Here is a 21,733-nt window from a genome sequence, read left to right on the forward strand (position 1 = left end):
TAGATAGATAGATAGATAGATAGATAGATAGATAGATAGATAGATAGATAGATAGATAGATAGATAGATAGATAGATAGATAGATAGATAGATAGATAGATAGATAGATAGATAGATAGATAGATAGATAGATAGATAGATAGATAGATAGATAGATAGATAGATAGATAGATAGATAGATAGATAGATAGATAGATAGATAGATAGATAGATAGATAGATAGATAGATAGATAGATAGATAGATAGATAGATAGATAGATAGATAGATAGATAGATAGATAGATAGATAGATAGATAGATAGATAGATAGATAGATAGATAGATAGATAGATAGATAGATAGATAGATAGATAGATAGATAGATAGATAGATAGATAGATAGATAGATAGATAGATAGATAGATAGATAGATAGATAGATAGATAGATAGATAGATAGATAGATAGATAGATAGATAGATAGATAGATAGATAGATAGATAGATAGATAGATAGATAGATAGATAGATAGATAGATAGATAGATAGATAGATAGATAGATAGATAGATAGATAGATAGATAGATAGATAGATAGATAGATAGATAGATAGATAGATAGATAGATAGATAGATAGATAGATAGATAGATAGATAGATAGATAGATAGATAGATAGATAGATAGATAGATAGATAGATAGATAGATAGATAGATAGATAGATAGATAGATAGATAGATAGATAGATAGATAGATAGATAGATAGATAGATAGATAGATAGATAGATAGATAGATAGATAGATAGATAGATAGATAGATAGATAGATAGATAGATAGATAGATAGATAGATAGATAGATAGATAGATAGATAGATAGATAGATAGATAGATAGATAGATAGATAGATAGATAGATAGATAGATAGATAGATAGATAGATAGATAGATAGATAGATAGATAGATAGATAGATAGATAGATAGATAGATAGATAGATAGATAGATAGATAGATAGATAGATAGATAGATAGATAGATAGATAGATAGATAGATAGATAGATAGATAGATAGATAGATAGATAGATAGATAGATAGATAGATAGATAGATAGATAGATAGATAGATAGATAGATAGATAGATAGATAGATAGATAGATAGATAGATAGATAGATAGATAGATAGATAGATAGATAGATAGATAGATAGATAGATAGATAGATAGATAGATAGATAGATAGATAGATAGATAGATAGATAGATAGATAGATAGATAGATAGATAGATAGATAGATAGATAGATAGATAGATAGATAGATAGATAGATAGATAGATAGATAGATAGATAGATAGATAGATAGATAGATAGATAGATAGATAGATAGATAGATAGATAGATAGATAGATAGATAGATAGATAGATAGATAGATAGATAGATAGATAGATAGATAGATAGATAGATAGATAGATAGATAGATAGATAGATAGATAGATAGATAGATAGATAGATAGATAGATAGATATCTTTTTCATTTCTACTTTAAGGCTGTCAGTGCAGGGAGAGCAGCTGGCATGGAGGTGAAGACATCAGTGTTAAGGTTAAATATCAACGTTAAAACGGGACAAATCCACATTAAAAAAGGCCCATTTTTTCCCGCATTAAGACACTAGAGTCTCACTCTTGACATTTTCTGAAATATGGCAGCCCTGATTTAGGAAACACCATCTCTAATCACCTGCAACCATCCATTCCAGTTCAGTTGTGACAAGACGCTAAATTTACTGAGACCAAAGCATGGGTTCTGACACGGAGAACCCTATTTGGCTCCTATTTGTTGATTAACTATTGATTTTCTCTGATACTTCATAACAAAAGAAAATCAATAGCCCAGAGAAAGAAAAATAGACCTGGTGTTACACATACTTCAACATAGTACTGTACACCAGGAGGGCCTTTGGGTTTTGGCAGTGCCGTGGCAGTAATTTGGGGGAGAGCTCTTAACAGGTGAAAGCATGGGGCTCACAGATCGATCGCCAGTTTTGCTCCCCAATCACACAAAGTGGTCATAAATTAAGCTCATCAGTGCTGTACTGTGGACAGCAGGAACAACAACACACAACATCTGCTTTCCATCTCGTTGTCACTCATAAAATAAGACAAAGTCCCTGGCACAGTGAAGTCCTTTGTACTAGGTTCTTTGTACGTTCCCTACTTCCTTCACAGGTGTTACCGATGATACAAATTTAATTTGATGTGCACAAATTTCAAGGACCCCGTAACTCTTAGAGTGTACAAATGGACACTTACGGGTCCATAATGGTTCCTTTTGTACACTCAGAGTTACGCACCCGTACAGGGCCATTTGGAACCCACTCAAGGACACTTTGAGACCCACTGGTGCAGCAGAGTGTTTCCAGTGAGCAAACACGCAGAATAGCAGCACCCTGCCCCTGTTTGACCAAAATGGAACAGAGCCTTCATTAGTATCAGCAGTAACACCTGTGAAGGAAGTTCATTCCAAAATGGTTCTTCCAATATGTGCATAGAAGCCATTACCTGGAGTTCATCCTGGCACGGAGTTTCTTCGCCTTCTTCCTCGCCTTCTGCCTCTCCTCTCCATCCTTCACGCTCTCCGAAGAGACGGAGCCGTCCGTTACGATATCCACAATGTATTTCCTCAACGACAGATGCTCCTGAAACAGACAATAATCAATACGTCACAAACATGATTTATCCATCTATCTGACGCAGCAGACGCACGTTTGCACAGAAATAATCTGTTTATTTGTTCTGGGATCAAAGGAACATACTAATGGGGTTGGGAAGGGGTACAGTTTGTATCATGTAAGACAGGGACAGTAGCAGTACAACTGTACTCTCTCAACACCTCCTCCACTTGCAGCTGAGGGACCTTACAGCACAACTGTCTGACGTCTTGCTTTAGCACAAGATAACTCGCCAGGAGAAGAACCTCCCACCCCGGTGCAAGTAATCACCAAACCTGCCTATAGCAATTCATGTCTACCATGACCAGGGGAAAAATAACACAACTAAAGAAAATTCCAATGGCTGCAGAGCAAAAGGTTGTTCATTGTAACAGCAGGTGTGTATCCATTGTGTGCTGCCCTCCAAATGTTGCCATTATATCCTGTAATTGCCAGAGCACCTCCAGTGCTCGGTGCTCTTTGAAACCACAAATGCCCACAGACATGCTGAGGGACAGTAGAAGTGTGAGCAGTGGGCCTCGTCACTGTCACTTGATTCTGATATTTCCACCCAGACACAGAGTGAGAGAGAGAGAAGGATGTAACCCAATTTGGACAACATGATGTATGTGCGAGTAACCAATTATGCAATTATCCTGTCATCCAGCACCCTAGAGGACAGAATGGACAGGCAGATAAAGGCTCTTCCATTCAGCGGTCTGTGTTGTCATACCCTTTGGCCACAAGTGCACCTGCTTCCCTGGACTCGGGGAGAGAAACCGCTGAAAGACAGGTGTCCTTATACCCAGTCAAGGAGAGTTATATTCTCAAAGTAGAATCTGCAGCGATTCTGTACTCCTTTGTCGTTTTGATTTGTCAATTAAAACATATCAATGTATCATCTGACTTTTCTCCCTCAGAGAATACAAGAATACAATCGGAGGCAATGGGGGAAATGATGACATTGGACAGGAAAAGACCACAGCAACATTGCAAGAGTATTGTGTTTCCCTCAAAGTGTGTACAATTTAACTCAGAGAGTAAAACAAGACAGGGTCTAATAACGGCAGGATATCTGCCTTCATGCGGCCAGTCGACGATGTGTCATTGACGTATGACTCCATTCACTCAATACCCGTTTCAGCCAGAATGGACTGCAATTTAATTCCTCCAATATAAAATTATAGTTAATTATTTCAAAACATATACTATACAGTATACACTACAGTATATAAGGGAGGGGGGTGGGGTTACTCCCTTGACCAGTGTGCCCAATAAATTTGGCATTGATCAGTCCAGCCGTTTGCAAAGTTATCCCCAAACTCACAGCCACAGACTTGATAGCTTGCCTCCTATAGTGGCACATTGAAATGGAGCCATCCATTTTTACACTGAACAGAGTTTAAATTGACAGTGCAGTCCTCTGCCCTCTACCTCTACTGCCCCGCAGTGTACCTGACACTGCAGGGCCTGGTCATGACCGTAGCTGGCCCCTGTATGGGAGGCAGCTGTTCAGTAATCTCTCTGAGAGGCTATCCAGTGCTCAGGCCTGCCGGCCAGCCTGACCCCCCCCCCCCCCCCCCCCCCCCCCCCTCACCACCTCACTTAATGGGATTATTTAAGTAGCACCTCCAATCGCTTGACAAATACAGTACACTGGTGAGTCAGTGGAAGTATCAGGCCTTACAGATACGTACATCAAAACGCTGTCACGTGAATGCTACTGTGAGTGATGACCTCAATGTGTGTAATCCTAACAGATTCAGCGGAGATGGTGTGTAGTGGATGGTGTGTAGTGGATGGTGTGTAGTGGAGGTTTCAGACGACGTGACTGGATGACGGACAGGTGTCTTACCTGAACCATTTGAACAAAAGAGCAACGAGACAGGGCCTGAAGGCATCACTAGTGTACCACAGACTGACTGGGGCGAGAGTAATACAATACCTCTCTAAACATATCTCTCTTACGCGCGCGCATGCATGCACCCGCACACACTCACACACAAACACACACAAAGCAGAGCTGAAAGCCTACTTACACCCGGGCAAAATCTAAGTGATATGTTCACCCGGTCCTCCTTTTGTCACACACAAAAGGCCCAAGAGGTAGGCTTTCCATTTGGTGTGAGACAGACAGCTGTATTTCATGTTGGCTACTTGGTAAAATGTGATGCAAGCCTGTATCGAGTTACCGTCGCTACAACAGTTTTGGAATGGAGGGGGTGGGGGTGGAATTGATGGCTATCAGCGACATTCAAGATGCGTCAAATAATACCACACAAAAAAAATGTTAAACTGAAACTTTGGAGAAAGACAAAAAAAAGGGGAGAAGACAAAAACTCACACACAACTTGCAAGAATGATCCTAACGTATCTCCTGACGCCATGTTTTTTTCCCCTGGGCTCTTTTAAATAGAACGGCTGTCCTCTGTGATATCAGAGAACAGTGGCTGCTTCGTTCCTATATCCAGACAACAACCGTTTCTCAAAACAGCCTGGCAGGCGGGCGGGCAGGGCAGGCAGGCGCAGGGCTATGCAGGCTCAGCTGGCCCTCTGTATATTTCAACACAGTTCTCATGCTAAAAGTCATCATGGGTGGTTTCAACAACAACAAGACCTTTAGGACCAGTCGGTGGCTTTCTGGGAGGTCAGCCCTGCTCGCCCAGAGCCTCGTTCTAGCCTAGTGATCCCTCTGCTGGCCGAGCCCGTCCACCACTGGCTGCTGCCCCGTCTGTGGGTCTAGAGCACTGGTTGAAAACCAGTGGACCGGGGACCTTGAGGGGGTTAAAGGTGGCCCCCAGCTAAATGGTCCCGTAAGGGTCCATTTGGTTTCATATTATGCTCTGAAAAGTTCAATTATTGTTAAACATCTGCATTACTTAATTTACAAGAATTCTACACAATTAGAGAATGTAGAATAATTGCCTGTTATCTCTCCTATGGTACCAACATCAATACAGCATGAGATTGTGGACAAAATGTTATCGAAGGATAACAAAATATATTCTGTAGTTTTGGGTCTGAGAGAGATGGTGGTCTGTGGCTCAAATGCCGAATATGCCTTGATATGAAAAGGGTTGAAATGACAGAAGGGGGGGGGGGGGGGGGGGGGGTTCTGAGCTGCCATGTCAAAAGGTGAACAATAAATAAATTCCACGTGTCAGGAGCCAGGGCTCCAGGAGATCACCTACATCAAATTAAACCAGGAGTCCAGGACGGAGATGACATGACTACTAAATGAATATAAAGAGAGCGATGGCGTGTCTCTGAGTGTTCCCTCCATACACATCGATCGAACCCTGTTGATAATCATTGTGTTCTCAATTTAATGCGCGAGTCTTAATGCGCGAGTCCCTCCGAATGAGAAATATGAAGGTGCGTGGCATCTGGAGGAGAAGCTATGGAGTGACCCCTCCTCGGTTCAGCCAACCATCTTCATTTTAATTAAAAATCTTTCATTGCAGTAAGAGTTATGGAGCAGCAGTCTGGAGAATAGTTGGCAGTTATGTATACATGACTATGTCTGCACTCTCCGCTGCTGCACTAACACTATCAGTTATGTACACACTTACAGTTGTACACTTACAGTTTTCAACTGTAAATGTTCAATTTCAGTTTTCAACTGAAATCATGCACAAGGGATGGTGATTCAATATCTTCTGCTTTATATAGCTTTTTTTCATCATGCCAATTCAACATGAAACTGTGATTTAAATATATATCCCCCGAATATGTGAACAGCCAGCCTAGGTGCCTGGACCACTAGCCCAGGCCATGTTGACATGTTTGAAGATTCTGCCTTTAATGTCATACCCAAAATAGGGATGACAGGTTGAGGTGGTTTAATTGGATAGATACTGTACTGCATAGCATGTATGCAATCACAGTCTCTGTGAAATTTAGAGTGAATTTGATGCATGATTAGACAACAACCATATCTTCATTGATTAGAATTAGAATGTACAGGATGAGCTGGAAAAAACCTCAGCTATAACTGAGAGGTATATACATATACACTGCAAGGGTATTTGCTGCAAGTATGTGCATGTGAACTGTTTATAGCACCATATTGGTGAATTGCTTCTTCCCACTGCCATGTTTATCATACTGTCAAACAGGCGGGAAAAAAATGACCCGCATTTGGGAAAGGAAATGATTTAGAGGAGGCAAAGGAGAGGGTATCAATTATTCCCAGCTGGGGAAAAAAAGCTGTGAATGAAGGAGGTGCACGGGCCAAAGGTGGCGCATATAGCACCAACAGTTGTCAGCCTCACAAAGAGCACGCTGAAAAGCCAATCTCATATTGCAGCCCGAGAGGTTACCTTGCTTTAACGAGCTGCCTTCCCATGGAAAAGCACTTGGAGACAAAACAGCCCAGAGACAAGAGGGGGTGATGTCACCCCCTCCACCGAAAGCGCTGAACCCTAACTGTGTACATTTCAGGGCTCATTTATAATCTCACAAAGCAAGGGGAGAGAGCCATCGCAATATATGAGGGGACACATAAACAATAATAATGACCCCGTCATAAAAGGCGATCACCATCTTCTCCCCGTCGCTTCAGACGCACGTCAGTGTAGTATAGTTTTGCGGGGTAAATGGATGCTGTTAGCTTTGTGCTTGGGATGGTTGTGTGTGTGTGTGTGTGTGGGGGGGGGGGGGTTTACGCACCACTTCCTCATCGGAGAGCTCCCGTCCCTGGATGCTGCTACTGTCGCGGACGGCCTGTTGGTGCCTCTTGCCCTTGGTGTGGCTGAACAGGTGCACCTCTGAGGTGATCTGTGAACGCAAACACAGCGGTCAGGGGTTACTGCTGAGGACACAATGAAGACGTGGGCAGGAAGGGGTCAGTGCAGTGGAGTCCCCCGGGAGGCTGGTCAAACAATATGCTACAGGGACACAACCCGACCTGACCCCCCCCCCCCCAACCCCCTGCTCTTTGCGCTAGGTCACAGAGTAGAGTAGGGAATTACACTGTAGTGCTTGAGAATGAAAGATGTATTTATCCATTTAACCACTCGTGCATATAAATGTGTTGGGACAGGGGGAGTATTTCATCCATGACAATTGCTAATGAGTTCTTAGTTTGTCATTTAAAGTTGTATTTTATCAATACTATTCAGTCCAACAGCAACCTAGAATGAATCGATGAATTGGATACACAGACAGGACCCAAATGGAAACAAGCCATAGTGCTTTCTTGGGTTATCCTTTTGTATTTGTAGGGAAGTGTATTTGCTTTTTTTGTTGCATAGTTAATAAAGTATTCGGTGAACCCTTAGGATGTGTGTTTGACTGTACCCTGTACTGATTACATTTCTGTTTGACTGTACCCTGTACTGATTACATTTCTGTTTGACTGTACCCTGTACTGATCACATTTCTGTTTGACTGTACCCTGTACTGACTACATTTCTGTTTGACTGTACCCTGTACTGATTACATTTCTGTTTGACTGTACCCTGTACTGATTACATTTCTGTTTGACTGTACCCTGTACTGATTACATTTCTGTTTGACTGTATCCTGTACTGATTACATTTCTGTTTGACTGTACCCTGTACTGATTACATTTCTGTTTGACTCTATCCTGTATTGATCACATTTCTACCAATAGAGTACGGTATTCAATCAATCAAAGCAGTTGGTGAATCCACTCAAGAAATATTTATACTGTACTGTTGCCCAAAATGGTCAAATTTCTGTTAGGCATTTCCTACCCTCAAACCTCACTGGCCCTGAATTATTACATTTTACTGCCAATTTAAGAGTCAGATTAACCCGGGGGGGAAATAAATACTGGACGCCCCATAGACAAATACCATGGGGTCCAAAGGAGAGTTTGGGAATGGCCACAAGTGGAGGCAGGTGTGCATCAGGCAACAATGTTGTTCTCTCAGTGTTGGAACAAAGCCCACTGTCAGATGGCCTGTGTTTAATGTCATTAAATAGAGTGCTTGCTGCTGCTGACCCATCCATGATCTCTGGTGTCAGACGCTGGCCAAGGTCATCTGACATTTTAACAAGATTCCCTCTTTCACCCCCTCCGTCCTCCTCTTTATCTGATGCCGCTTATGAGCCTCAAGGAGTCTCAGGCCGGAGTTATACTTATTTGCGCGCAGGTGTCACACAGCAGAAATAGCAGAACTACAATCTCACGACATCTTGCTCTGTGGCGCGTAGTGAGCTTGTAGATCTGACATTTCCGGTGCGCGACACCGGCATGCAACCAAGTATAAACTGGGCGTGAAGTCACCCTTGCAGCCATGACCGTCGGCTCATCAAAGATAAATGTGTTTGCCTGTGGATTTGTTGCCTGTCAGGCTGTCACGAGAGAGAGAGAGAAAGAGAGAGTGAGTGTGAGAGAGAGAGAGAGAGAGAGAGAGAGAGAGAGAGAGAGGCAGCATCATCAAGGCCAGACGTAAATCTCAGAGATATATCCCAGAGTTCATGTTTAATCAATGCAGTTAAATCCTCGTTTAAATGTGCTCTCTTCCCAAAAATCCTCTGAATCACCTTCCAGTCAGCATTTTTGTATGCATGGAGCCTGCCAATAGAGCACAGCTGCAGCCACCGGTGTCTATGTATCTTCTTCCCTCATGTCTATGTAAACCAGCGAGACCCACAAATTAAACTTATGGAAGTGAGATAATGAAGTAAAAGGTGAACATCGACTTGATAATGGAATAAGCCAATTAGAGAGTCACGCAACATGCCAAGGTGTTTTCCATGCTGTATGAAAACCTAAATGTTTGGCATAAGGAGTGCATTTATTATAGAGTGGACTCACTGCTGTTCCTGACAGATCCGACAATAAAACTTTTTTTTTTTGCCACCGTCAGTGTCCGAACCAAGGTCACGGGTAGGTGTTGCATGCAGCTCACTAGAAAGCTTCTAGTAGAAACTACAGTTCTTTAATCAAAATGAGCAAAATGAAGATTGAACTGAGCAGTATCGTCTTAAAGCCTATTCACAGTCCAGTTTTCGGTGAAGAGGTGACCACCGAAATGGTGGTTAGTAAAAACAGAGAGATGTGTCGTGTGAGCGGTGACCACCTCGGCGTGACATAATGTTGTAGTTTTCGGTAGTCACCTCTTCACCGAAAACTGGACTATGAATAGGCCTTTAGCCTATACTGTACGTACCACAACATTACACAGCGAACAGTGCTTTTTGCGCTCGTACGGCGTCAGTTTGGGGGCGTAGTCGGTGTTGGCGTGTCTGCCGCTGCTGAGCTCAGCGGCCTTCTCTTTCCTCTGCTCCAACTGCTCCATGTGTCGACGGCTGCTTTCGTCATGCTGGAGGAGGGGAAGGAGCCAGACAGGACGGTCACAGGGGGAAACGGACAACTGCTGGCATGCATATTTAACCGCCGTTAGTGGCGCTGCAGCGGTCACGTGCCTTCATTTGGATTTTTTTCTGCAGCTCCTCCATGGCCTCCTGCTGAGCGGCGCTCAGAGCGGCCAGGCGTTCCTCACGATCTCTGAGGAAAGTAGAGAAGAGAGCTGTGAAAATACACTCGCTGTACGAACTCGCCGAACTCCATGCGACGCCTGGTCTGTGTCTCTCAGCTATTGGTTGAGACAAGAGTTACATTCACATAATGTTGGATTCTTACAAAAGGCATGTGCAGACTGTATAAAGGTGGCTCTATTGCCTCTTTGTTTCGAGTTTTAAGTTTGTGTTGCCATATAGTTGCCTCATGGTTCAGTCTTTAGCTATCAATAATACGTTGATGTACTATGTATGAAGTTTGTGACAGAAGCTGAACAAAATTCAGTGGTCAGGGCAAAAATGCACCATACAGGATTGCTGCTTGTCTGTGTGTTGTGACGGTATAATGCCTTGGCCATCTGGTCAAATGGAAATAAATAATGAAATACATTTTTAATCAATAAGAACAAAAGTGCTTTTCAAGAAAAAAATTGGTGTGATTAATAGATAGATTTTCAACTACGACCAAATTGTCATACTCATCGGGCATTTCGGAATCTTTCATGGCTGGAATTTATTCTCTTTTGTGATGTAGTCAAGCCATGGGACATTGACAACACACTCACGCACGCACACTAAATACCTGCCCCCTTTTCAATCACACAACTTAACACAATTTGTGCCCAAGACGTCTCCAGACGTCCTAGGAATTATCATACAGACAGAAAGACAGACTAACCCTGTTCTAGACGGCTTGGCCTTCAGCCATGCCTTTCAAAAAAAGAAATTTCTTGTCAACCGTCGACACGGTTGATGTCTCACTATGACAAAAACAACCACGTCACATGTCGACAACAAACTATTCCGATTCCCTCAGAACAAACCTGGCCCGTTCCCTCGCAGCATCTTCCCTCGCTCGCTCTTTGTCCTGCCTCTGCTGTTCGATGCGGGCCTCCTGCTCCTTTCGCTTCGTCAACAGCTCCTCCACCCTCGCCTGCCGATCTGCCTCCAGAGCCCGCTTGCGCTCCTTTAAGCGAGCAGAGGAAAGGAGGGAAATGTGGTTAGTGTAAAAGCAGTGGTTCCCACACTTTTTAGCTCGATTCCCCAAAGAGAAGTTTTCCCGGGTCGGGTCGCAAACTAGTGAAAATAGCAGATCTACAAGCTCACAAAGCGTCGCTTCACGTCACGTTGTGAGCTTGTAGATCGGCTATTTTAACTGCTTCTACAATTCAAGGCCAACGTGTATGTTGGGACAGGATTATAGGCCGATTCATGGGTATATGATTTGGTCTGGGATTTCTCCTTTAAACGTTGGTTTTCTAATTTATGGAATTACTTAGATTTTCCTTTGATTTCTTCATGAAATTACTGGGGAAAAAATCTTTGTATGACAATCCGGGAATGTCCTCAATCTGGCCACTACTTGCCTTGTCATACTCGGAAGAAGGTATATTGTTTGCCGAAACGTTGCTCTTTTAATAAAAAAATAGGTTTTTGTATCGTGACTATGAGCTGTGCGACCTCTTCTTCCTCACGTTTTGTCTCCCGTGGTCAGCACCTCCCCACTATTGGAGTGAGACTGTGTGCTCCTACCTCTTAGTTTGAAATTATAATCATTCAAAACTAAATTAAGGGAAACAAAAAATAAAGGGACAGATGAAAATCTGTCCGCGACCCACAAAAATCCCCCGACCTACTGTTTGGGAACCCGTGGGGTAAAGGCCAGGGTTATGGCCTATTCATAGCCCAGTCACCTCTTCACTGAAAACTGGGCTATGAATAGGCCTTTATACCCGTTGACAAACGGATCTGACGTGTGGTGTGTACACTGTGCAGTGAGGAGGAGGCCCAGGTGAGCATTAAGGGTACCTGTACAGCCCCGTCTCGGGCTTGCTTCTCCTCCTGTCTCCTCTGTCTCTCCTCCTGCAGCTCGTTGAGACGCTGCTCATACTCGTTGAGCTTGGCCAGGACGTCATGCCGCTTGTTCTGCGCTTCCAGCGTGTTGATGAACGCTATTTCATTCACCTGCACAGACAAGGGGCGCAGACAGCAGCAATAATGAATAACTAGAAATGCACTCTGTCGAGGTGCCAACTTGCGCCTTGCACACAAATAGGCCATACAAATAGGCCTATTTGGACAACACCGACATACGCAGCCTGTACAGTACTTGCACGCTCTGCTTGGGCAAGTAACTCTCTCTACTGTATGTTAAGAATCTGCCTAACCCTAACCCATTGACATATTGGGCAAGGTCACAGCCTGATCAGAGTCCCATTGACCCATATTCAAGACGGGAACCCCTTTTGGGTTAGTTGTTGCTATGTACATTATAGCAACACCTTTCCTTCGTTTTTCTGAAAACTTAGGTCAGGATTTAGAAGTCATTTTTTTAATCGTCCTCAGTACCTTCTGAGAGGCACTAGCACCTCCAATGCATGTCTTTCCGAAATTACGTCGTAGGCCAGCCACATGTTTGACCGTAACCGGTCGCCAGCCAAGTCTATGGATTTTAATGTTTGTTTAGGGCAGTTAATAGTTATGATGTACTTTCTTGCCAGCCAAGTCTATGGACTTTAATGTTTGTTTAGGGACAACATAAGACGTCATCTGGCTGATTTAAATACTGCCTCGCTGCGCCCTCCACTTCACACAAGTGTGATTTTTTATTTATTTGTGCTTTATTGTGACAGTAAAGTGAGACCAAACTACATGCATAACAGATTCTGGGCCAGGAATCAAACTCAGGACAATGTGGTTCAACTTTATTTAGAGTTTACAAGAGTACATCTGAACTGCAATCTGAACTTGAAAACATGATGAAAAGAACGTATTATGAAATACGACAATCACAAACATGTTTGGTAGTCTTTAAGGATCAAAGCCTTTAACCAAGATCATTGAGGTTGCTCTCTACAACCCTGTGACAGACTAAGAACCAATATAGAGCTTCTATGAGCAGTTTTAAGAGCCAAAACAGTACATGACTTAATCCACACATCTATTAATTCTGGCTATTTTGTAATGTTTTCCTAAATTGGCTCCTACTGCAGATAAAGAAAGCAGCAGGAAAACAATGGCTTTTTCCCCTTGCGGTCCTTTTCATAATTCAGTGTTTTAGCCAAAGCGATGCAGGCCTAATTATTATATGAATTTCATTCCATACCAAAACTGTGTCGCGTGAGCGTGTGTGATTCTGATCTGTGTGTGTGTTGACAGTACACTACACACATGCAGAAGAACTGGGGAGGCGGAGGCGCGGGGGGTGTGCTGCCCGGAGAGATGTAGAAAGTGATGTAGAGTGCTTCGCGGCCAGGGAACATAATATTGGGATTCTGAACACATTCACATGGTAGGCGGGTATGGTTTGACCCTAAAAGAATTGGAACAAAAGGTTTCTCAACTGTTTGTTGTAGTACAAATTGTGAGTGATATCTAACGAGCACTTCCAAACTCCAACACTTAGCCCATATACTACCTCCTGCTGGGACTGTGAGCCGATTTCAATGCAGCACACGCTGGACTCATATCCTGTCTGGGCGTCCATTTTTAATGCTAAATAAATAGCGTCAATGCTAGCGAGTTAAAACGAAGCAATCCTTGCTCTGCAAAGCGCCAATGTTTCCATCTAAACACTGGATAATCAGCAAAGACCTCCGAACATCGCGCATTTTATCGAAACCATGGAGAGCTCCGTAGATTTATTCAGCTTTTTACTCATTCTGTATAAAGGGAGGTGAATGGCAGCGTGGTTGCACAATCCGGTCTAGGATCACTAAAGAAGAAAAGGCCAAGCCAAAATAAATAAAAATAAATCAGCGATCCAGTTTGATATCAATAATAAAGCTTATCAGACGGAACATTACGCCAGAAGCAGTTGCTGGTTGGATTCCTTATGACGGAACGTTCCGCCAGGAGCAGTAAAATCGTTAGAAAAAAAACATATGGGCTTAGAGAGGGTGTGCAAGTCAGTACAGACTACAGAGCTATCACAACATGTATCTAGTGTCTAGGCAGGGGTGGAGTGTGGCAAGGATAGGGTTCAGATTTGCTTGTCACAGACATCTTATTCCCGAGACTGTAGTAGTTGCGTGGGGTTTTAGTACAAAATTAATTTCACGTTTACTTTGTGTTTGGTACTACTGGCAATAACCTTGAGCCCTGGGCTCCAGTCTCGGTCTCCCCATATGCACCTGCCTATGGGCAAAGAATTAAGCTAGAACTGAAATGTCCACAGTCTTTGACATGGACTTTTGTGGTTCACTATGTATCAAAGTATTTCAACACTTAAGTTTAATTTAAGTAAGTACCACCGCAAAGTAGCATATTTAATTAGTCAAATTGCTCAATTTCTATGCTTAATTTATACGACGGTGACGCTCGTTGAAAATGTATAATCTACAAGCTGAGAAGGCGCTGCGATGCGGACCGGTCTAGGCGAAGCACTGTGCTTTAACCCATTCTGGGCGGGAACCCATTTTGGTGTTAGCACTATGTTATGCTTTAGCTATTGAAAAATAGCAGATCTACAAGCTCATGAGACTAGCTGGCCACTGCCACCGACATCAAGAACTCCCGGCCAAAAAGCTTGTACTGTGGGAACCAACACACGGGCATCGATCGAGAGGACGTCCCACACCTACCTACGTGGACGTACTAAAGACAGATACTTGTGCGGAAAGCACAAAGGAGCTGGCCAGATGTATGGAGAACCGAGATGACTGGAGACGACGATGGAGGGCTACGAGCTTGTAGGTCTGCTATTTTTGAAAAATCGAAGAGCGACTGACATCAAAGACATTTTTAGAATCTGATCTCAGGTCAGAATGGGTTAAGCTAGAGGGAAGCCCGGCCTCTACTCTACCTTAGCCTCCTCCTCTTGGGCTTTCTTCACGATGGCCTGGAGCTGCAGCTCGCGCTTGAACTCAGCGTGCAACAGCTTCTCCTCCATCATCCTCCGACGCTGATCCAGCAACTCCTCCTTCCATTTCCGCACCTCCTTCTCCTGCAAACCACACACACAGAAAAAGAGATAAGGAAGACGAAGGGTTAGAAAAACAGAAAAGCGACAGTGAGCTCGTTTAAACTCAAGGTACAATCCTGCGAGGAGAGAACGACTAGGGTTCCTTGAGCCAGTCTGTTGTTATCCTCTCCAGCGTGTCCACATGGGGATTAATAAGAGTACACAGCACTTCATGTATTTATGTGGTTAATCCTGATTTATTCTCAGACTCACTCATCTCACCAGGGCCCGGAGAACAAAAACAAACTTCATGAAAGACTGTTGACTTTGGCCTGGGGGCTCTCACACTAGTGTCTGTGGCCAGCTGGCCTGGACGAGAGCGGGGGCAGGGGGCTATGATATTTAGTGATTCTATCTGGCAGTGCGCTGACAGAACCTCTCCTCGTGAGCCAGGCTGGGCTCGGGCCGGCATGGGTTTTCTTCCAGGGTGCTTTTCCCTCCACTCACCCTCTCCAGGAGCTTCTGCAGTTTGTGCGTCTTCTCCTCCCTCAGCTTGTCCCTCAGCTGTTGAGCCTTCAGTTGCTTCTCCTCATGTTTCTTCTTAGACTCGGCGATGGTCCTGCCAACAAGACACGGAAACAAACCATTACATCTGCTTCTGCTTCCTCATCACCGTCGCCGACACACAATGAGCTAGTGTGGACTCTGACACAGGATGCTGCAGGTGGCAATACAAGCCTAAAAGCAATGAACAGTAGGGCCTTTTGTAAGGCGGCCAATTTTAATCCATGGGTAGAATACAGGCTGTGAAACGAAGGGGTGAGTAACCCCTTTAAAAACCCCACTGCCATCAATGTGCCCTTGAGCTAACTTAATGCCCAACTGGTCAAGTAGAACAGCTGGTTGTGCTAGGTGCTCACAAATGTCAGTAGGGTGTAACTGAGTAAATGGTTCCTGAAAAACGACACGCAAGAGCGCCAAGCTCACTTACCTTTTGCGTGACGGAGAGGATAATTTCTCGTGCATGTGGATCCCGTGTCCAGGGGGGCGGGAAGGCTCCTCCTCCACAATGTCCCCCCACGACGTGCTCTGACGCAATGCCTCACGAGCTACGTTGACAACAGACAAAATATGTTATGAGCAGGCGACTCACTAAAATGTCATTAATTGCATTACCGAGAGAGAAAACCCAGTGGTTAATGAGGTCTTAAGTCATACAGTACCTTCATAATCAGCCAGCATATCGGTCCAGTCAATATTCAGGCCACAGCCTCCACTGCCAATGCTGGCCTGTAAATGAAGAGCAGTGTTCATTTTACTGCAAGGTTGACTAAAATCTAAAATCTGTTTACCATATCAAAAGGTTATGATGAAGCACATATGAGACGCATGAGCTGTCTTACAGAGAAGTCACTTTCATTATCCGTCTCCAGTTCATTGTTCTCAGCCTGAATCTCTCTGGTTAGCTGCTCCTCTTCGGCTATGGCACTGGCAATAGCCTCCTCATTGGCCCGCTCCAATCGGTCAGCCAGCTCCTCTTTCTTAGCTAGGACCTCTGCCATGGACTGGGGCTGGACACAAGGCACAAACACCAACTCACACACGGCATTTCACATGCCACATTTCACATGTCATCACTCGTCAGTTCATTAAACCAAAATCAGAAATTTGGTACGAAATTTCCAGCATTTCCATTAATTAATACCAAAATCAGAAATTTGGTACGAAATTTCCAGCATTTCCATTAATTAATACATCAATTAACTGATTCATTGTAAAAAAGGGAAGAGAACACCAATTCAAACCAACAGATTCTACCACACGATCACTACAAAACAGCAAATCACAAGTGAGGAAGCATTCACGACTCATGCAGGGCATGTTCGCTGTGAGGATGAAGAGATGGCGGGAGGAGTCAAATGATGAAAGAATATCACCAATTACTTACTACTGTACATAACATCTGATATGAAGCGGATATTTCTGCCCTGAGACCTTTGTTTTGGTGACAAAACTGCATCCAAAGAAACTGCAAAGTTTACTCCAACCTTGGACCGATATACACTACAGCCTATAATCAAGGCATTTATAGGGGCGTGTGTTAATGTGAGTCAGACCACTCCGAGCCATCCACTGTTTTGCATAGCATTAATGAAGGAGTGAGGGAGAGGGTTCTCTCAACACTGAGGAAACTCTAAATCATTACAAGGCTTATCTGTAACATTCAATGCGAGTAGGCTGGCAGAACAGAAACACCCGGTCAGTGAAATACCTTTGAAATTCCATAGACATAACCAAATAGCAAGCTTAATTAATTTAAGAGGACTTGGGTCATCATGGGCTAGTGCACTATTGACAGTCATTGAAGGGCAAGTTTAACTATTTTAGCCCTATATATTATTTGTCTCTTACATACCTGTAGAATTTGGATCTGCCGAGAATAACATCTCTAGGGTCAGCTGTCAAAGTTTGCCGTTTCAACCGACATACTCTAGAGCTAATATTGTATGTAGGACAGGTCCAGCTACTACAAGAGGCAAATTAAATATAGGTCTAAAGTTCTTAGCAAATAATAACCACATTTCTAGTTTGCCATTAAGATCACACCTGCCACAAGCAAGGTGCATGGATTGAAATTGGACTATTGTAATTAACTGCTAACTGGACCTTCTGTATGCGGAGAGCACCTTTAAAAGGGATTAGTGATTAGAAAGACACAAACAAGGCACATATGTTCTTGGGGGGGGCTACCTTAACATACATCACTTGAGTTCAAAGGCCACCTACATGTCGTTACTGGCCAACAATACCATTCGCAGTAAACTGGTCTCTGCCGGGCAGAGCTATGCAGCGATGTCAGCACGTCTGGCCTGGAGATTTCTTAAGACTGACTTTGTTTAGGCGGCGAAGGCCCCCCGGGGATCCCTGAACGCCCCCCACCTCCCCTTCCTCCCCCCTCTGCTCCTCCATCTCTCAGCACTCACAGTGGAAAGCTCTGTGGGGTCCAGTACACTCTCCAGTTTCACCGCTGCCATGGGAGCCTCGGCCTGTCCTGGAACAGATGTTGCCATGCCGTGCGACGCACCCCCCACAGTCTCCCCGTCCCCTTGGTCCGTGGTCAGGGGTTGGTCTGGGGATGGGGAAAGGGCCGAGGTGTGGACCGTGACAGGCGGGGCGAGGGCTATGGGAGGGGCCGGGTCTGAGGATGTGGCGGGGTCTGGTGGGGGTGATTGGGGACGAGTGGGGGCTGAATTGGGAGAGGGGGGCACGTCGCCGTGGGATGCGTCGACACACTGCCCTGCATCTTGCACACGCTCTGCTGGGGGCTGCACCGACACAGTCACACACAAACACACGCACAAACACGATTAAACACATGCATATTGTCAAGCATTTCATGAAAGCAGTAACCAAATCCAAACGATCAAAATACAATCTCACACAGCACTCCAAATGAAAACAAAACACACACCCATGCAGGGGAGGCTGGAACCAACATGCCCTGTACATTCAATTCGGATCAAAATATACAGATACAGTAGGAGTGGAAAATACAGATTTTGAATTTCAACAATCAACCATAACACATAACCATAACATAACCATAACACACCCATAACACATGCGTTTTCAAGGCATCAATAAGAGTATTTATTTCATGAAGAGTGAAAATGGGATTTCTGCCCCTGAAACGTCAGCGTGCAAATCAATCGTCTTAAAAGCCCGTCTCGACAGCCTGTCTATGAATACCGTGGAGCCCAAAACAAAAACAACGTGGGCTGATAAAACAGTCTAATGTTACTCTGCTCCTCGTGAATAATTGATATCTGGGGACTGCCGGGGAGGAATCGTGGAATGGGGGGGGGGGGGGGGTGTCAGAGTGAGGGAGCAGACCTCAGCTAGTACCTCCATCATGTTCCCCTTCTCCGAGTCCCCTGCCTCCTCCTCCAGGAGGGCAGGCTCCACAGGGACTTGTTGCCCCAAGACCAACAGGACCCCGTCATTGTCCTGCTGGGGGCAGGGAGGCTGGGCTTTCTGCTGCGGCTCAAATTGTCGACGGCTGTTCTTGGTAGTGGTCTCCTGGTTGGAGACGACGTGAGCCATGACTGGGCTGACCTTGAGCACGATGGCGGCGGAGCGAGGCTTGGCGGGACGACCTCGCTGGACGGTCTCCCAACCCTCGGCGTCCTTCTTACCTGGGAGACACCGGGGGAATATAACGCCAACATGCAAGGACCCATGATGCGCAATCCGCGCTATAACGTGTCGTTTTATTAGCATTTGTTTGGGCTTTTGTTTCAGCTCTTTGAGCTGCCGAAACAGGGATTAGGGGGATTCATTAATAGAAAATTACACACACAATAATGTATTGTTGTATGAAATCTATCTATCTATCTATCGTATGACACAGTGAATATCGATTCACTTACCTAGCAAATACCACAAGCGAGCAAATGTTATGTACCATTAGCTTGCATTGAAATATAAACAGCTTCTCCTGAACAGCAATACACTGTGCAGCAGGTAACATTAGCATGGCAACGTACTTTCAAAATCTATTGATTTACAAGCTCTGTGAAAAGATATGTTTGATGACTGCCTCCCTGACCCAAATTCCCTAATGTGACCACGGCTGCACCGTGGGTAAAAAAAAAAGGTTAGGTTCTCTAGAAGGCCACTCTTAGAATAGTCCGAAATTTGTCACACCCAGGGACTAGGAGCTGTTCTTACCCGTTTTCTCTATGGGGCAGCTGTTGCTGGTGACTGGAAGAGACTGGGAACTCTTGACTCGGTCAGCCCAGCTAGGGCCTGTGTGGGAGAGACGAGCCGAAGCCAGCGCAGATGAAGGACCACTGAATGGACACACACACACACACACACACACACACACACACACACACACACACACACACACACACACACACACACACACACACACACACACACACACACACACACACACACACACACACACACACACACACACACACACACACACACACACACACACAGTAAGACCAAATAACTGGCAACCCATTTCAATGAAGGCTAAAGCAGAGGCAGGTACTTTCAAATAATAATTTAAAAAAACACCTTATTAGCCAAGTGCTAACTAATTATCCGAAGACAAAGTAGCTCAGCTCATTCTGCCTGTCCAAACATTAGACTTATATTAGTCTGATGGCGGTGTCTTTCCAACGCCAGTTCTCTCCACTCTCATGGTGCATCATGGGACAGTATTGAGCAACAACAGGCCTCCATCATGATCAATACCCATTTCCTGCCGCATCCGATTACAGAGCACCGCTCCTATTGAACCGATGCCTCAGCAGTCTTTAACAAACACTTTTATCTACACCTCCCGTAGTTTCTGTGGCCAAAGAGCGAGAGACTCGACAAATTGCATTAAAACAAATGCTTCGCCAACAGCAATCAATCGCCCACCCATTAGCAGATAGCGTTAGCCTATGTGGCCGGCACCTTCACAGGAGGCACGGCTTTATAGTGCATCATTTCAAACATCGATTTACTAATAACGCCACGTGTCATGATACAATAGTAACAAAATTAGTCTGTGCTTATCTTTTACCGTAAAATCGTACGTCTAATGGTGTGAGGGATATAAAACCTGTGTATAGTGATGGCAGCAAGGCTCCGGTGTGAGACTGTGACAGCTTACAGTACGTGAAAGCTTACCAAAAGTTGAGGGTGCGGCGTGCGCTTGGAGAGGCAACGATTCTGTCAGCCGAGGTGCTGGGCATCACATGACGTCCCGGAGACATCTTACGTACTTCCCAGGCTAAAGAGGTGGGCCTGAAAACACAACACATTCAGACATTATCATACCAAATTACCAATGCTCACAAAAAGTAAAAGTATACTGCAATGTAGAAATAAAGTAAAAATCCGGAATTCAATTTGTACGTGAGTAAAAGTAAGAGTCAATTTACTTCTAGTACCAAAAGTAAAAGTATACTCGTTGTGCAGAATGTCTCATTTCAAGTTTTCAAATGTATTATAATCTTTTGAAAATAGCAGATCTACAAACTGAGTTTGTAGATCGGCAATTTTCAAATGGCCAACATGAATACAGAGCTGAAGTGGTTTGTAATAATAATCTACAAAATAACTAGTAACTAAAGTTAAAAAACATTTAGTGGAGTAAAAATACAATACAATATTTGGATCCAAAATGTAGAAGTAGAAGTAGAAGTAAAGGTATTGGAAATTGGGAATACTCACTTAATATATACTCACCTCAAAAGTGTAATTAAGTAAATGTACTTAGTTACTTTACACCACTGTGTACTAATTGTTATTCCTAGCGGTTGACTACACACTTGGCACACACTGGTGTTGGGCAAAAGGCTGATTGGCCCACAGCAAATGTATGTAGTAAACGAGGCATGTAAAAGTTTCAGGTTGCTGCACTGATTAACAACACTTTATATGTACAAATCGGGAGGCAGCAGGGGGATTTTTATTTCTTTGTCAATGCGCGGGTGCAGTGGTCATTGTGTTAAAGACAAGCCAATAAACTGGGGATCTCTTTGAATTAAAGCCAAGACTATCGATCAGTTCTGTTTGAGACTCAAAGCCGAGGCTCAGACACCAGCACTTCGAGTTTCACCTCGGGGAGCAATTGAAAATTGGA

The 21,733-nt window shown here is 44.1% G+C and overlaps 1 protein-coding gene across 2 annotated transcripts in view; it reads right to left on the reverse strand.

The window, feature by feature from the left end:
* scaper (S-phase cyclin A-associated protein in the ER) overlaps nucleotides 1-21,733 on the reverse strand; it is a 100,530-nt gene that overhangs the window by 52,601 nt on the left and 26,196 nt on the right. Inside the window, exons 6-20 of one of the 2 annotated variants that reach the window (XM_080761843.1) lie at nucleotides 20,776-20,892; nucleotides 19,810-19,931; nucleotides 18,973-19,274; nucleotides 18,063-18,404; nucleotides 16,482-16,649; nucleotides 16,302-16,368; nucleotides 16,070-16,187; nucleotides 15,586-15,697; nucleotides 14,980-15,120; nucleotides 11,985-12,140; nucleotides 11,000-11,142; nucleotides 10,083-10,164; nucleotides 9,827-9,979; nucleotides 7,353-7,460; nucleotides 2,533-2,669 (exon numbers count right to left, since the gene is read on the reverse strand). In XM_080761843.1, the coding sequence (XP_080617969.1) occupies nucleotides 2,533-2,669; nucleotides 7,353-7,460; nucleotides 9,827-9,979; nucleotides 10,083-10,164; nucleotides 11,000-11,142; nucleotides 11,985-12,140; nucleotides 14,980-15,120; nucleotides 15,586-15,697; nucleotides 16,070-16,187; nucleotides 16,302-16,368; nucleotides 16,482-16,649; nucleotides 18,063-18,404; nucleotides 18,973-19,274; nucleotides 19,810-19,931; nucleotides 20,776-20,892 (2,268 nt within the window). The remainder of the gene's footprint in view (nucleotides 1-2,532; nucleotides 2,670-7,352; nucleotides 7,461-9,826; nucleotides 9,980-10,082; nucleotides 10,165-10,999; nucleotides 11,143-11,984; nucleotides 12,141-14,979; nucleotides 15,121-15,585; nucleotides 15,698-16,069; nucleotides 16,188-16,301; nucleotides 16,369-16,481; nucleotides 16,650-18,062; nucleotides 18,405-18,972; nucleotides 19,275-19,809; nucleotides 19,932-20,775; nucleotides 20,893-21,733) is intronic. The other variant, XM_080761844.1, reaches the window with a different exon arrangement.

Source organism: Protomyctophum bolini, assembly GCF_963924005.1.
Source record: "Protomyctophum bolini genome assembly, chromosome: 4".
NCBI classification, from domain to species: domain Eukaryota; kingdom Metazoa; phylum Chordata; class Actinopteri; order Myctophiformes; family Myctophidae; genus Protomyctophum; species Protomyctophum bolini.